This window comes from Morone saxatilis, unplaced genomic scaffold (genome assembly GCF_004916995.1).
Source record: "Morone saxatilis isolate NCDOM2014 unplaced genomic scaffold, NCSU_SB_2.0 Contig3, whole genome shotgun sequence".
NCBI lineage: Eukaryota > Metazoa > Chordata > Actinopteri > Moronidae > Morone > Morone saxatilis.
The window spans coordinates 21,881,094-21,898,037 of record NW_023339873.1 but is presented as its reverse complement, the minus strand read 5'-3'; the positions used below and the strand labels follow the sequence as shown (position 1 = coordinate 21,898,037).

The window sequence follows — 16,944 nt, the reverse complement described above, 5'->3', positions numbered from 1 at the left end:
ACACTTTTCAAATAGAGCAGGTGAATAACTCTGCATTGCATTAAGAAAAAAAAAACCTGCATCCAAGCTGCTGTAATATTTTTTTATATTTTACAAATGAACAAATTAGGCTATAAAATTGCATAACACACCCTCTCTGTAATCTTTTTATCAATTGGTCCGGTTGTCTCTTTTAAAGGTTCAGTTCTCACACTCTTCAACCAATCTGCTGCTGTAACTTTGTTGTAACTTTCTGCTCTTGGTGCCCTCATATTACCCACAAGGCTTCTCTGTGCTGCAATCTTTCGATTCATCACCACAGTGACTTTGGCAAACAAAGGCTGTGAAGAAGCACGGGATTATCCAAACAAGTGCTGTGGAAATTGATTGGGCCACCGAACCATGGAAGCCTGGTTCTGCCTTACTGTGAGCCCGGGGAATAGACCATAGTGATTCAAGATAAAACCTGAGAGCACAGGACAAACTGCATTAAGACTGTTGCTCAAAAGACAGCAGAGAATGCAGTGAAGTACTCTGCTTTGTACTCGCGCTTGTATTATGCCTTTGGTCATTGCTCACTCATTCACAACTCTTTGTAGTTCAAGTGTTTAAACAGTAATAGGTAAATAAAAGTGACTGGTAATGGAGCAGGAATTACTCATTTGAAATCCCTCCAAAAATACCCAGATCCTAAGTGATAATTTGTAGGAATAATATAGTGAAAATATATAGTCTGCAGTCTTCAGCAGGGCTATGATGGAGCTCACGTTAGTTCATTGGTGCACTGTTTGCACCTGTGTATTGCTAAGTTTCATGTTACGTATGTGACACAAGTTAAGTATGTTACTTAGTTAAAAAGATCAGTGTGGTTAGTTTCAAGCAATAAAATTACTTGGTATGGTTTAGGAAAAGATCATGGTTTGGATTAGAAAGGGCGTTTGGGTGGATCGGTGAATAGGTGGGACTCCCACACAAATCCTTTTTTTTAATGTCATTTTTTTCTTTCCTGCCATTTGTAATATCCCACAATTGTCACAGCTTGTGCAGCACACACGCATACGTGAATATATCTGCAATCAGCGATTGTTGGACTGACAGTAGCGGTTGAAAAAGTTTAACATATCGCCTAACCCTAATGAGAGGAAGGTGCTCTCAGCGGAAGAGCCAGCAGCTGACCTCAGACTATACAGACACAAACTGGCTGCTGCTTGCATTAAGTCAGTGCTGAATGTTTGTATTTCCCTGAGGGTGCATTTACTAATTAATTGCCATAAAACAGCATTACATAAGGAATACCTGAGATGGCTTCTATGATTGGTTTATTTAAACAGACAGCAGTGGCTCAGCACCTACTGAAATACTCACAGTCAATGACCAGTACACTCATTATCTGACCACACTCCAGTTTGGTAAGACAAGGCGCTAATTGGGGAAGGAGCTGGGCAAAAGTGTCAAAAGAGTTGGGGCTGGTGGGTATTGTAGAAGTCTGAATTCAAAGGCCTTGTTCAAAATGAGTGTGTGAGGCACGACAGCCTGCATAGGTTTAGAGATACTGCTACAGGTACAGGTGAAAGGATGGAATAGGATCTAGGAAGCTGAGTTTAAGTACTACTTTCAGTTTGCATGCGCACCAGAGACCACAATGCTGCAGGAACATGGGAACGTTATTACAGGGACAATTTTATCCTCCTCCTCAACAATTGCTCGGGAAATAATTCTATTCCCTCAAAGCAATTTCAAAGAAATGTACTGTGTGAACTGTGGATGAATGTGATTGGCCAAATGCGTTGCCAGATGATGTTACGCTGCATTGTGATAAAAGTTAAGCCTGGACCCACTTCTTTGTCAGATGACCCTGTTTTTTTTGTCTTGTGACCTCTCATTAAAAATAAAAGCAGTGATACAGCATTACTGTCCTTCTGAAGACGACTGACCGGCCATGATCGTGGCTCACGAAGGAAGAAAATGAGAACGATATCCAAATCTGCTTTCTTCCAGCTGTGGCAGCTGCTGTGAGCTTGGTACCAGAATCTGGTCATAGGCTATCCACTGAGTTTTTATACAGTATAGGGCTGCACTAAACAATTATTTTTCATTAAACAATAATCTCCCTTTTCTTTTGCTCCAAATTAGCCCTTTTAATGAAAGTACTTGCCTCCTTGTGTGCAAATGTTCCATCAAAATAATTATTGCTGCATTCTGGCCTCAGTGCCACTCAAGATGACTCTGATTGGTTTAAAGAAATACAAACAACCCAGAGCATATTTTCCCCTACAGCAGAGTGATAATGGGAGCAGTCAGACATTTCTCCTGTGTTATACATTAAACAATGAACAGTATATAAAACAGTTAAATCTCACAGCCAATGTTCATGGCTGGTTAGCTCCGTTAGCTCTCAGCCGCTAGCTTAGCTAACGTTATATCACAAAAATACCACATAGAAACCTTTACAAACGGCCCTGATTATGCTTTTAGCAACTGTCAGAGCTCTAGCAGACTGTGTTTGAAACGTGGACGCTGAGACTCTGATAGCAGCTGCTCATGGTTTGTTAGCTCTGTTAGCTCGGACTACTGGCAGCTGTACTCCTGCTACTCTGAGAGGTAGTTGGTCTGCCATGTCCTCTATATGATTCTCTGTCTAGCATAATTTAGGGGTTTAGTTACACTAAAATATTTTTATAGTGCAGTAGTGCTTTTATTAAGGTGAGGGTTAGGTTATCCCAAACTAAAATGGCTCTTTTGTTCTTCCAATACAGAATACAAAAGCCCAACTTTCACTGTCAAAAGCATTCCACATCTTGAAATGATATTCTTTGTTCTTGGCATTGAATAAAGTTGGTTTTCCTGGAATGTCTTTGGTCATGTCTACACACACGTGAGAAATAACCAGAGGACGTCCTCTGCTATAAAAACAAGTTAATTCAGGGCGGGTCTAAATCTCCGAGGTGGCTGTTGATACTAACACAACAGTTCCATTAAAGCAAAATTAAGCACCACAAAGACGGTGCCTCAGCAGAAATATACAGCGAGGCCTGTCACATTAACATAAAGCATGGTCCTCAGAAATTATTAGCCTCCCTAATCTCAGGAACACTCAGATGCAGCATTGCACTGTTCAAATGACCTGTCCAGCATGATGCATGGCTGTTTTTTCCCCACCTACGGAAGAATGCCAGCTTCTCCTGCTGCTGCCCCCCTTTCCCCACGCCCGCCACTCTTTATTTCCTGCTCTCTTGCTTTTTTACCGCTTGCACCAGATTTATGCAAGGCGGAGCGGTGAGGTGCAAAGCTTACACAAACAACAGCCAAGGCAGACGGGCAAGGTGAAGGTCAACAAACACATTATCCTCCACTTATCAACAGTGTATTAACGCAGCTCATTCTCCTCCTGCATTACACAGAGACGAACCAGGTCGCATCAGCCTCTCCTTCTCCAACCTCACCTATCTGCACCACCCAGGAATTAAAAAGTGGAGGAGGAGAAGGAGTAAAAAGCTGAGAACGATATAATGACATTGAGCTTTATCTCCTGCCCCTTTTCAAACTCCTGCCACCCTGAGACCCACCCCATCACAAACAGCTGGAGTGGATGGAGAGCTAGGCCAGGATTAAAGTTGGGGCTGCTGTGCATAAAGACACAGCTTTATGGCATGCACTTGATGCTAATGGTCGGGGTAGGGGTGTGGAGGATGAGGGATCGATGGGAATGATCTAGCACACAGCAGGACAGATATAAAGACCAGTGAAGAGGAAAATAGACTCTCTGTCACCCTGCCGATTGCTCTGATTGCCTGCCAGCCTGCTCACTTGTGACCAGATGGCCCGTCCCCATCAATGCCCAGCGAATACCTGTAAGACCCCCCTGTAGACCTGGCATGACAATGTACAGCCTGTTCATTTTACATACTGATCAGCTTATTCCAAATGTTCGACCCCTGAATTAAGTTCCAGTAAAGGTTATATTTGATAATATTCACTTGTAGAAATGTCGCAAGCCAAATCTAATCTATAAAGTATTGCTATCAGGGGCGACCCAGGAATATATAAATGGATTGGTATCAACTGAAACTAGAGACCATCTTGCAATGGGATCACACCAGCTGTGATGCCAAATTGGAGTGTATGGTGCTATGGAACACATAATTTGAAAGTGAGTTTTGGCAAGACAGGTGAACTATGCCATATTTATTCAGTGTGCCTAAAGCTTAGTCCACACATAGTGTAAGTAAGCAGTACGTCAGTTTTAATGCCCATGTTAAGATTAGAGCAGCAAACAGCCTTTGTCGAATTCTTGCCACGAGCCACACGCAGTTCTCAGCAAAGAGATAAAAGTACAAAGAGTAAAGAGTAAAAAGGATCATAGTCATATCAACATTATACCAGCAACATATACACTTTTCACTACAGTTTCAATGTCCGTACCTATAGAATGTCACACACGAAAAAAATATGAATTTATATATTTTTTAAACTCAACACCTCTATCTTGATCTTGGATTCAAATCTCTGTAGCATTTCAGTGGACAAAATCCATTCATTTGTTAAGTTGTTAAATTATTGTATTTTATTTGTGAAAGGCAAACTCAATGTAGAAACACTGTGTGGACAGCACAGGAATGTGAGCTGGAGCCGTCACGTACTGCACACGCATGCTGTATGGAAAAGGGTTTGTCCTCGCAGGGAGGGAGGGAAGTAACTCCACTCTTTACCACCACTGTAAGATTGTAGGTCTTTGTAGTCCAACAGAGTGATAAATCTCTATATTTAAACAACCACATTTTCATTCATATCAGATCAATAATTTAAGATGATCAATTTAATAGTTAGTTTTAATAGTAGAACCAAGACATGCAGTATTTGGATTAAGTAGCTTGTGAAAAAAACGGTGTGCTAATATTAAGAGGTTGCAACTATTTTAAAATTAAATGTGCAATATACATATTTTAATGCATATCTTCTGTTGCTGTGTATTTATTTATACTAAGTCTTTGGCACAAACATTTATTTTAGGATGTATTAATTTCTGTCCTATTTAATTTTCAGGTTGTACCTTGTGTGCACTGTGCAGTGGTAGTTTAGGCCTGTAGGATATGTGGATATCTTCATTAATTACTTAAATATTTCATCACACCAGGATTTAGCAGTTGCTGAATTTAATAATACTACTTAATAAGGACTGATATCTTGCATACGGACTCAAGGGCTTCAGCGCCGTGGCTATAATCAAATCATTATTTTATAATCCCAACGTTGTCTGACAAAATCAGCATAAATACAAGTTAATGAACTTGATCTTGTCATATACCAAATGTACATTCTGGTTGTATGCTTCCCCATGGCTAATTTTACCTTTTAGGTCATCCTGCTGGCATGCTTTAGTAAACTCACATCACCACAGCAAACCTCTGAACTGGACTTGAACGGTTTCTTCCTGATTTCTTCAACAGATGTCATTAGTTACCATATGGTAGTATAGTGAAATGTGTAGGCAACAGGCCCCATCCCTTGTGTAACCAGAATGCCTGATACCTGTGCCAGTAGCAGGTCCTGCCTCTCTTTCTGCAACATGTCTAGCCTCTGCACCTGCTGAGAGCCCTGCCACCAGTGGCACTTTCAGAGCACCCCCTATGCACTATACTTCTCTCACTCATTTTCCCTCTTAATATCTATGGGGTGCTGTTGTAAAGTGCTCACTCTTGAAATAACAGCAACATTTTGTCACATCTTAGCCTTCAACAATGTTTAAACAAAACTGGTATGGAATTTTTGAGGGTCATTTTTTGCACATTTACAACAATACATGTCAACTTAGATGATATCGTTTAAATAGACATCCCAAAGATAATCTAAATACTAAATCTTGAAGTCTAAATCTAAACTAAATCTAAATCTAAATGTAACAGTCCTAAATCTAAATGCTTAAAGTCTAAATCTAAATGCTAAATTCTAATCAAATGTTAAACTAAATGAACAAATCTCAAATCAAACGTAAATCAAAGTGAATAAATCAAAGTCGAAATTTCAACATCGAATTTTTGGGGAAGACTAATATTTAACAATATGACAAATTCAATGCCGCGTAACCCCCGCAATTACCAAATCAAAAGCTCGAGACGCTCAGGTCGTGTTACTAGTGTCAATTAACGATAAACATACTAACCGGGGAATGGACACTGGGCATTGATCCGTGATCATACATAACTAACCAAATAATAAACACGTCATTGAGAAACTAATTCTGAAGAGTATTTGAGGTTTTATGATTTAAACATTTAGATTAAGATTAATTATATTGTACTAGTTTCAAGATTCATTTACAGATGTCTTAGAATTTAGATTTAGCTTATAGACTCTAGATTACCTTATTAGTTTTAGATTTACATTTGCATTTTAGAATTTAAACTTTAACGCCTTTAGAATTTATACTGTTAGCATTTAGCATTCATTCTAGAACTTTCACGATTAGACATTCATAAGATTATAACCATTTACGATCTTAAGTGGCTATACATTAATATTAATTTATTCATCTTCATTCCTTGCCGTATTCACCTCCAATTTTGATATCAGTATCAACTAACGGATAAGACATGAATTTCTTTGATTTAGGCCAATGTCAAGAACACACATCGCTATTGCTTCTCTTATTGGAAACAAGGATTTCATCTCACAGACACAAAAATAGATTATTGATAACCAACTGAGCCAGTTTTTAAACATTGTTCTGAATCTAAAGTGAAATGATTGCTGTTACTTGTAAGCGGAGCCGCTTTACAAACGGCACCCCATAAATATCCAGGGTCTTCTATTTAGAAAATTCAGACCAGCCTGTAAGCTCTTGTTACAATCTGGAGGGCTTTTATTTTGAAAATCTTTAATAGCACCTAATAGCAGGAAAAATATGTTTTGGTGAGTTTTAGTTTGTTTCAGTTCAGTTTTTATGTTGATTTGTGAGGTGAGATGGACAATCAATGGAGTCTGGTGAGTCGTAGCACCCATTTGTTTGGTCTGTGATGCTGGTGCTCTAGTGTGACACCTAGTTGCAGTGAATGTCGTATACAGAACCTTTTTCAAAGCTTATTTTATTAACTAGCCTTCTTCTATCAGCTGTATGTTGCCTACAGCTTTATGGGTCACGAGATTGCTATAGATTGCTAGGCTGAGGAACATCTCTTGCTAAGCACCTCTCCTTACTGTTGCTTTAAACTGTCTTGGTATGAGACCCTGGACAATTTCCCAAAGTACCTGCCTCACCTTTTCATAACACATTTCATTTAGCAGTGGCCCATGCATTAAAGATACCATCTGTCAGGGCTCTACCTCTCACCACTCTCCGAAGCTCCGGGAAACGTTCTGATATGGCAGTGGAAGGAGGAGAGAAAGAACAGCGGGGCTTGAAGACTACTTTTCAAGCAAAACCTCAAATTTTACTTTTGCAGTGCAAAAGCTTTCAAGTTTGGCACAAAATGCAGGGAACCATATCTTGAATCAGACTATATCGCAGGTTTTGGTGTGTAGGTCGACAGTGAGTATAAGGAACCAAGCACTGAAAACCAGTGGGTAATGAAAATCCCAACCCCACCCTGACCAGGACAGACACTAATTCATCAGGCACCAGCATCTTTACACAGGTGGTCTGTCAGAACATCAGAACATCAATTCAGCATGAGGCATCGGTATCATTTAGGGGTGTAAGAAATACTGAAAAATATCATAGTGCAGTATTTTGTTTTGTGATATTGTAGTGGTTCTAAAAAAAAATATTGATATTTTGTGCTTAAACCCCCAACTACTACATAGCAGTGTTGTAAACATAAACTGAGGGCAATTATGTTACATAAATACCAATGCAGATCCCACTGTTCTGATCATATAAAAACTTTTACTCTGATTGTATGCATACAGTGGTGTTTTTTACACTGACAGATTTCCTAAAACTAGATATTTAAAGGATTGCAATTTATAACTTTGCTTACATTATCGCAAAATATGTCAATATATTGAATAGTAACCCCTGTATCACCAGAATCTTGCCAATACACAGCCCTAGTATCTTTAGGATTTTATCTATACTACTACTACTCTTAAAAGTTATCTTTAATTTGTCCTTTACTTTATCAATACTCTTATCTTACTCTGGTATCTGTGGAAAAAAAGAATACATATCTAATACCAGGAATTTATTATAGATTTTAGATTAAATACTGTTCATACAATGTTTACTATAGGAAAGTAAGACTATATAAACTCAATATCTCCCTGGAAACAAATCTAAAATCTGTTTTTTTAAATTAGGCTTCATATATTTAAATTTCATTTTAGCTTGTTTTATTAACCTAAAATTAGCTCCAGGGTGTATGATTTAGTGGCACCTAGTGGTGAGACTTCCAACCTACTTAAACCTCCTTCCCCCCTTCCAAGTGTGTAGGAGAAAGTCAAAAAACATGATGGGGCCTATCTAGAGCCAGGCTATGTGGCTACCAGTTGTCTATTAACATCTAATCATGTTCATATAGATGTAGACGGTGGCCATTATAACCTGACAGTCGCTCTGATTATACAGCTGCGTCCATTGCCACAGCCTCCACCACCCCAGCCTTGTCCTGACGTGCTGAGGTTTTGGTGTTGGTCTTGATTTGACCAAAAACGTATGTATGTGTATCTTGCTCTCTTGGCAGAATCCTTATTGTTACTCAGATTCTATGAGAGTGTCTTCTCTGCCAAATTTAAATGTATAACCATGAGCTATAAATTGGCATAAAGAAAAAAGTTATATAAATGAGAAAGAAGTGTGTGTGTAACAACCATGTATGGGCAGGTTTTACCACAGGTTTTAGGCAACAGCAAGAACTTTTGAGGCATGGTCATTCTCCAGCCTGTACAATACACAGAGGGATAACTGATCAGTTCCTTATTAAGAAATTGTTGTTAACCCTTTAAAGCTTTGTCATCCACTGCACTGATCTGTGGTTCATTGCACTGATCTCCGGTTCATTGCACTGATCTCCAATAGCCTCTAATCAGCAGCCATAAACTGATGGAAGAAGGTCTGAAGGAGTGAGGGTGTTGGAGGCTGATTTCTCTTAGAGCTGGACCTCACATCCATCATGAGGGTGTCACAGCGCGTATGATGAAGAGACTGACAAAAGATTAAATGGTGCAATAAGAGAGTAAACTACCTCCCATGGAAGACCGGCAGCCACTGAAAAATTGATTTGACTAGGACACAGGAAATACGACAGGGTGTCTCGGAGTGTTGTGGGACTGGAATGGAATCGTTTGTTATTTTGTAATGGGCATTCTGAATAGAAAGAGAAGTAGAGGATCCATCATGGGTATACACAGGATAAGAGGAATTGCCCACTTAAGATATACGGCCCAATCGATTGAAACGATTGTCTTTTGTTTATTTTGATTGACCTTATAGTCCTCTCTGTCTGCACAGTATATTTAAGCACATATGCAAAAGTATTTGTTTGAAAGTACTATTCAAGCTATTTTCTTACACGATTTATATTTTGCAGATGTTCCAGGGATCAGAATGAGATGCCCTCCGATCTGGCCACTCTTCCACCTCTAACTTTAACATGTGAGGTCATTCAGTTCTTTGGCATCACCAGCTCATTGGGTTTCTAAACTCAAAAATCATGGCTACAGTCGGGGCTGTTTTGAGTGAGAACTGATCATTTTCAAATGTATGTTTAGACAGAGGTGGGTGGAGTTACCAAATACTGGGCATTTGTAAATGTATCTTTACCTTGTAATAAATTCTCAATTTGTCATCATTAACTACTTGAGAAAGAATGTGTCTTGTGAGAAGACTTCGTAATTTCTATCTGCTACAGCCAGCATATAAACAATTAACCTCTTGAGACACCAAAGTCACATAATAACAATAATCATTTTTTTGCACGGAAAAATTACTGTTTTACTTTGAAGAGAGCATAGATGAATATAACGGTTTAATTTTCACATTGGAAAGGGCTGTCTGATGGCAAGATAAAGCACACTTAAATTGATATCGAAGTACCATACAACCCCATTTCAAAAAAAAAAATCTGAACTAACCCTTTAAAGGACCAGTGTGTAGGATTTAGTGGCATCTAGTGGTGTATTTGCAGATTGCAACTCACTTGCTTTACCCTCCCTTTCCAAATGTGAGGAAGAAACTATGGTGGCCACAAAACGTGCGAAAAACGCAAACAGCCCTATCTAGTGCCAGTGTTTGGTTTGTGCCTTCTACTGGGGGCTACTGTAGAAACATGGCGGTTCAACATCGTGGGCTCCATGAAAGCTGACCTGCGGCGTCTGTAGATAAAAACAGCTCATTCTAAGGTAATGAAAACCTGCCGATTCTTATTTTCAGGTATTTATACACTAATGAAAGCACACCTATGAATGTTATATTCCATTTCTGACCATTTATCCTCCCATATGTTACACACTGGACCTTTTTAAGGTGGTTGAAAGTATATATTACAGTATAATATATTATTACTAGGGATGTCCCAATCCGATCTCAACGATTGGTATTGGTGCTGATCGGTTATGTTGAGCTTTATTGATCCGATCTTTTGTTTTATGTTGTTTACTCATCCAGCTTACATGCATGGTGCAGCCATTGTCATCTCTCTCGCTGTTTCTTTCCTCCACTCTGCTGTGTGTGAGCGGGAAGAGAGAGAAGAGGAGAGTGAGAGAGAGGAGAAGAGAGAGAAGAGAGGCAGCCCCAAACCTGCTTTTTTATCGGAAGTTTTTATGGGCGGGAACTGCTGTGTGCTTCGGAAGCCAGGAGAGCGGGTAAAGAATCCCCAAAGCGGTAGAGATCCAACACAACCACAATACCCACACCACTGCAAGTGCAACAATAAAAAGCCAATAAGAGTAATTATTGTAATGAATGTAATCCACGGAAAAGATGTAGAGACGACGGAAATAAATCGGGTGCTAATTATTACAGTAGCCACTCATTTCATTCTGCCACTGCTGCGAGTAAGGGGAATTCTGGCTCTTTTTAGCAAGGTTATTTGGCTCATTTCAGCATTTTCACACATCACTTAGCTGTGAGGTATTGATTCTTTGCAGCATAAAGTATGTGTGTGAGAAGGGGTGACACTAGAGGGCAGCAGAACGTCAACACAGTGCCAGCATCCTGGTTTCGGAGAAACGCGAACATGCATGTGCACAGCAGGGAATCAAACCCAAATGGCAGAAAATTTGTGTTTGTGTTATGTGACAAAGAAAATTACTTAAATGACAACAATAGGTAATTCAGAGGCATCTCTTGCTTCCTAAGAGAATATGACATTATATTTGAGGGGAGGCAAAGTTTAAAATCTTTTAAAATGCCCTTCCATTAGTTCCCGGAAAGCTCTGTAATGGTACACATAGAAGAAACAATAATTATCTATAATGAAGTTAATAATCACAATCTTAGTTATAAGCATAAAAATAAACAACCACGACTACCCCTTACGATGAAAATGTGCCGTTTTTTATTTTGCTGACTGTCGAACAGGCTGTCTCTTCCCCAGCCTCTCTAAATGTCCTGCATTCATTTGAAGTGAGATCATTGACCAGGCAATGGGCCTGCTAATGAGACATTTATTGGTATAGTTAATCAAATATCCCTCGATGATAGTTTACTGCAGGGCCACGGCAATGATGCAACCATGTGTCAATGGACAGACAGCTGCCTGTTTCAAAGAAAGATCTAAGTGGCCTAAGGCAGTGCCTGTGTGTGCACGTGTACCTGTGCTTGCAGGCGCTTTGAACGGAAGGAACTTGATCCTAAAGCAGGGTTACAGAAACCTGATTACAGGTTAAATTGAAGTGATCTCTGTTTGACATCCAAGGTCTTTGTTTTTAAGTGTGGAGTGGATTGTTAACTGAAGTCCTGTTCTTAGGCCTCAGTATGCTTTAAACAACGTTCCTGTCAGATCGTCTAACAGCATCTGAAACCCTTTTTTCCAAATGTTAGGGTTTAACTTCTCTCTTAACCTCGTTGTGTAAAACTACAAAGGCATGCAAAAGACTTTCTTTCTTGGAGAGATCCGGCAGGCAGTGGTTGCAGTCGGGGGGGGGGCTATAGGTATATGCACTGCCACCTTAAACTTTTCTGGATATTACCCGAGCTGCATGTGTGTCACCAATTGGTCTGTGGAGTACCGTTTTGAAGCCTTGAGTTTGGCATTATGTTGTGTTTTGCAGCCAGCAGCGGTGATGTACTGTGATTTGAGGTGTGTTTAGTTTCGACTCCTGCTTGAAACTATTAATTGAGACTATAAACTGTAAGCTGTTTACTGAGCTAATCTGTCAAGTGAGAAGTAGACTAATTTCTCCATAATACTTAATACTATTGGCTTTCTTTTTTGCAGCCACTGGTGCTGCCCCCTGCTGAGCACTAGAAAGAATGCAGGTGGTCAATGGTGTGAATGCAAATGTCCAGATCAGTTGAACGGGGTATTAATTGTGGGGTCAGTCATTTTGGAGAAAGCTTGTTGAGTCTATATCCTGGGAGCTGGCAGGGTATAGTCTGTGTAATGCAATACTAATAATGCAATAATGCAAAAACAGGCATCATGTGTTCTCGTCCCACTCCTGCACGCTCTACGTAGGTGCCACCCTTTGCCTAAACTAGACATATTTCCAACATGTGAGAACACTGACATGTACATTCTCCATCTGGACCTGATTCTCTGGACATTGTCCAGAAATTCATATGAGAAAATGGCTTTTGACAGCAGGCTCTTTAACCACCACTCACTCTGTGGCTATTCAGAAAAAGTAGAGACACTTTAGACTTTAGACGTGGTTGGTCTACTTGTTACTTTGAAACCATTGAGCCTCCTTTTCAGGAAACCTGCCAGCCAGTTGAGTTTGTTCTGAGGTCATTTTTGATGCATACTGTATGTAAGTGTGTGATAGATGTGTCATTGCTAAGAAATAAAAGAAATATAATGAAAGGAAAGTGACTTGTGTCCATTATGACGAAAGGATAGAAGGGGTATAAATAATGGCATGACGATAATTCAGTTCCAGCCCTTGACCAATTAGACAGTCAGCTAGCTGTCTGCTTTTGCTAAGACAATAAAGAATAACTGCTAAATGCATTAAGTTAACCCATTCGATTGACATTCATACACAAACAAAATTACTGTTACCCTTTGTATACTTATGTTAAGAATGTGTGTATTTAAAGGAGTTTGCACTTGTACAGATTGTCTTGAGGCATCTGACATGCCACAACATCATAGATGTCTGCAGGAGAGGATTGTGGGTATGCATGCAGTTTTACCTGGACACCAACTATCGCCAGGACTTCATAAGATAAGATAGCCAGGGCTTCCAAAGCTTCCATCTCATGGATTATCACGCTCACAATACTCGGATTAACTGCAGCAGAGAAACCTGGCTGGCTAATCTTTTCAGTGAAGCCGTCATTCCCACAGACTTCATTTTTTGTGTGTTTGTGGACAGCAGTTACTGACTTGTTCAATTATTGTCCTCTTTCTGATTAAACACTTCAGGTTGATGGGTGCAGGAGATGCTGGTGACCTGTGCAGGGAGTGAGCTGTTGGGCTGGGGGACTATTTGATGAGATCAGGGGTTTAGAGCTGAAGATCAAATCTACTTGATGGACCAAAGCTAAAAAAAAAGATTTAATTTCTTAAACCCAGGAGACCTAGTCAAACTTCAAAGTTTCAACTCTGCATATGTTTGGGGATTGTCCACTGGAAATGTACATTCTCTATTCAAAATGTTATTCTTTCTAATAATATAGTATTCTAATAATATTGTTGGGAAAAAATATTGGTATAAATAGACTCACTGGTACTCTCTAATGGCCTGAAACTTGCTTTCAACACAGCTTTAAGCACAGTAACCCCTGATGAAACAACAACAAGATGAACAACAGCTAGCACTTACCTTTGTGGGGGACATCACATGTAAAATCAAATCACATAAAATAATTGTGATCAGCTTTTTGCATATTGTGTTGATGGAGGAACTTGTGGATTACATAGATTGGTGTAAATATCCACCGTGAAAAGAGCTGAGTTTGTTTAAAATTAATTTCCTGACGTGAAATTGCCCAATAGTGACTCCTCCAGGTCACTGCAGATGTTGTGGTTTTCAATGGGCAGGCTACAGAAGAGAATGAGCCTAAAGTTGCAGTTGCAAAGTGAATTTTTGTGAAGCTGAATTAATGCAAGTCTAACCCCCTCTAGTGGTCTTGCAGCTGGTGTTTTTGGCCGCAAACTGCTCAGTGCAGACGTTTGCTGTGACAATACACACTATCCCTGTGTATGAAAGAAGCTCAGAAAGAGCAAGACTTACCTAAAACTCTGTATATTCATGAAAAGGAGTATTATGCATGTCATGTCTTTATTGTCACTTTCATCATCATTCAGTGCTTTACACTGAGGTGTTGTGTCCACTCACTGTTGTAAAAATGTGTGATTTAATAGCGAGATCAGTACTCACGGTCATTGCACTGTGTGCCAGTGTAGGAAGTCATGGAGCAGTCGCAGGTGTAGTTTTCCCACTGCTGGATACAAATGCCCATGTTGGCACAGGAGTCCTCCTGACATGTGGTGCTGGGACCTGTGGAAGCCCAGCCATCCGCAAAAGCACACATCCACACAAACAAACACAAACACACATACATTCTTACATTACCAACAATGGACTATCAGCTTACCGACCAAGTGTGGACCTCTGTTTCTGGTCAAATTTACAGTCAAATATATCAGTGCAAATGTGCTTTTTTATTTCTAATTTCTAAGAAATTGCCATGAGTGGACTTCTATAATCTACAGTAGAACTGTCTGTATCCATTCCTTCATCAATTTTTTTTAATGCAAATATTTTGTATTTTTTAAAAATGGTGAAAGGCATCATGTGTATGTACATGTACACACAGACAGAACTGGGTTTAATGCAATACAAACTCACTGCAGGCTTAACCATAACCATATAAACTGAAGCAAGAGTCGTCTTTAAAGGGACACTGGTTTGGTCTTCAACTCTGACAGCACTTGTTTCACATACACCCACTGCCCCTTGACTGATTCTCTAAAAGATTAAATTTCAGACTAAAGTCTGCTGTACCGAGAATTTCTTCTCTTCACTCCTGTTATCAATATGAAATGACCATGAGGCTATGGGGTTAGCATGGATTGTCAAAAATTGTTTGATTTAATTGGGACTATCGTCTAGTCTATAGTGTCTGTGTCTTTTATCTTGTCCAATCACACAACTTATTATCCCTCCTCCTTCTAGCATTCCTACTGGGAAATCCACTGATGCACTGCATCTCTAACTAAGTCCTGCTCAAGGAGAAGTCTTGGTCTGAAATCTCGGGAGTGGTGAGGACTTGTTGAAGAAGACTAACAAGCGGATCAAGCAAAAGGGACAGAAAATTTTTCATTTCTCTGCAGGGTTGTGTTGTCCGACACTTTCCCCATCAGTCACTTGGCCACAAGAATAGTGGAAAATAAGGTCCTGGTTGAAAAATCCTGTCGTTACCCTTTAAGCCCCAAGTCTTAACCTTCTAAACTCCAGTCCTAAACAAACCTATTCATGGTGAAAACATGAATATTCTTGACAGAGACATTTTTATGTAAAGTCTGAAGTTAAACTTGTGACATCCACGTTATGTGTCTTAGCTTTACACCTCTACTATAAAAAAGTAAGGATGGGCAGCAGAGAACTTTATGTTGACATTTTAATACTTTTTGTCCCACAGTGAGGTCAATTGGAATCCACACTGCTTTGCTCTGTGATGGACAAACTTTTGCAAAGATGCAAAATGGTACTAGGATTTAGATTATGAAAAATTATTAATAATAATTAGAGATCCTACATATTTAAAGATCATTTGAGTCACAAAAATAAATAAAACAGCATAAACAGTGATTTATAAAAAATGCCACTAGAAACATCTGGCGTCCACATTAGACCTAATGGTGGGGGCACAAAGCTGGTTTAAGCTGGTAGTTGATATGTTATGTATGAATGTTTGATACAATATGTTTTTATTTGTGTGCAGTATCACTTCAGTCCACCATGTTGCCAAGTGACTGTACATGAATAACAAATTTTTCTGACTCAATCATCCAATTATTGTTTTTCCAAAATATGTCCTTACACATTAATGTATATACATTGTCACAACAGCAGAGTGACTGCCAGTTTACATCAACTGATCTAACTCATATCAGGCTAATGTGTTGAGTGGGGACTTACCTGGTGAACTGATGCCAGCTGCACTGTTAAAGAGCTGTTCAGGACCGAGTGAACTGATGATGAGTTGGAGGAGGGGATGGAGTTTTGGAACCTACAATGACTTACAGTGCAGGGATATTCTGCAAACTCCTTTTATTTCTGGTGACTGATCCGCTGATCTGGTTCAGGATTTCATGTAAGATGTAACAACAGTAAAAAGCTTATTCGTGTTACTTCTGCTGATAGTGTTCTGTTAGATGTTTGCCAGTAGTGTAGTATCACCATCTAGTGACGAAACAATGTATTGCTACTACCTGAGCATTTTTTATGTGATGAAAGCTCGTAATGAAATGCAGACAGTACGTGGTAATACAGATTAAATGGCTAATCAACTGATCATGATACATTGGCAAAAGAAAGAAAAGAAACCATACAAGCACACATAAAAATGAGACATTAGAATGCCATGGACAAGACCAACAAAGTGTGATTGATGAGATTTTATTTTGAAAAATAAATTAATCAACCATTACTTTCTTGAAGTACATTCAGCACAGTGAATAACATTGTTCTCAACCCCATTCAGATTGTCACAGCGAGGAGGACATACAGTACACATACTGTTAAGCTCTGTTTTGATTTAAATGAAACATCAACTAACATTTATTTGTCCAACACGGGGCTCTGTAAGTTAATGTTAAAAAAACAACATACAATACATTCAATGTCCAACTGAAT

General features: G+C 39.4%; 1 protein-coding gene across 2 annotated transcripts in view; it reads right to left on the bottom strand.

The window, feature by feature from the left end:
• Positions 1-16,944, bottom strand: part of LOC118337458 (neurexin-3a) — a gene marked incomplete at its 5' end in the record, with an annotated part of 77,316 nt that overhangs the window by 30,373 nt on the left and 29,999 nt on the right. For both annotated transcript variants that reach the window (XM_035674506.1, XM_035674505.1), the window contains 1 exon segment: positions 14,464-14,583. In XM_035674506.1, coding sequence (XP_035530399.1) covers positions 14,464-14,583 — 120 coding nt within the window.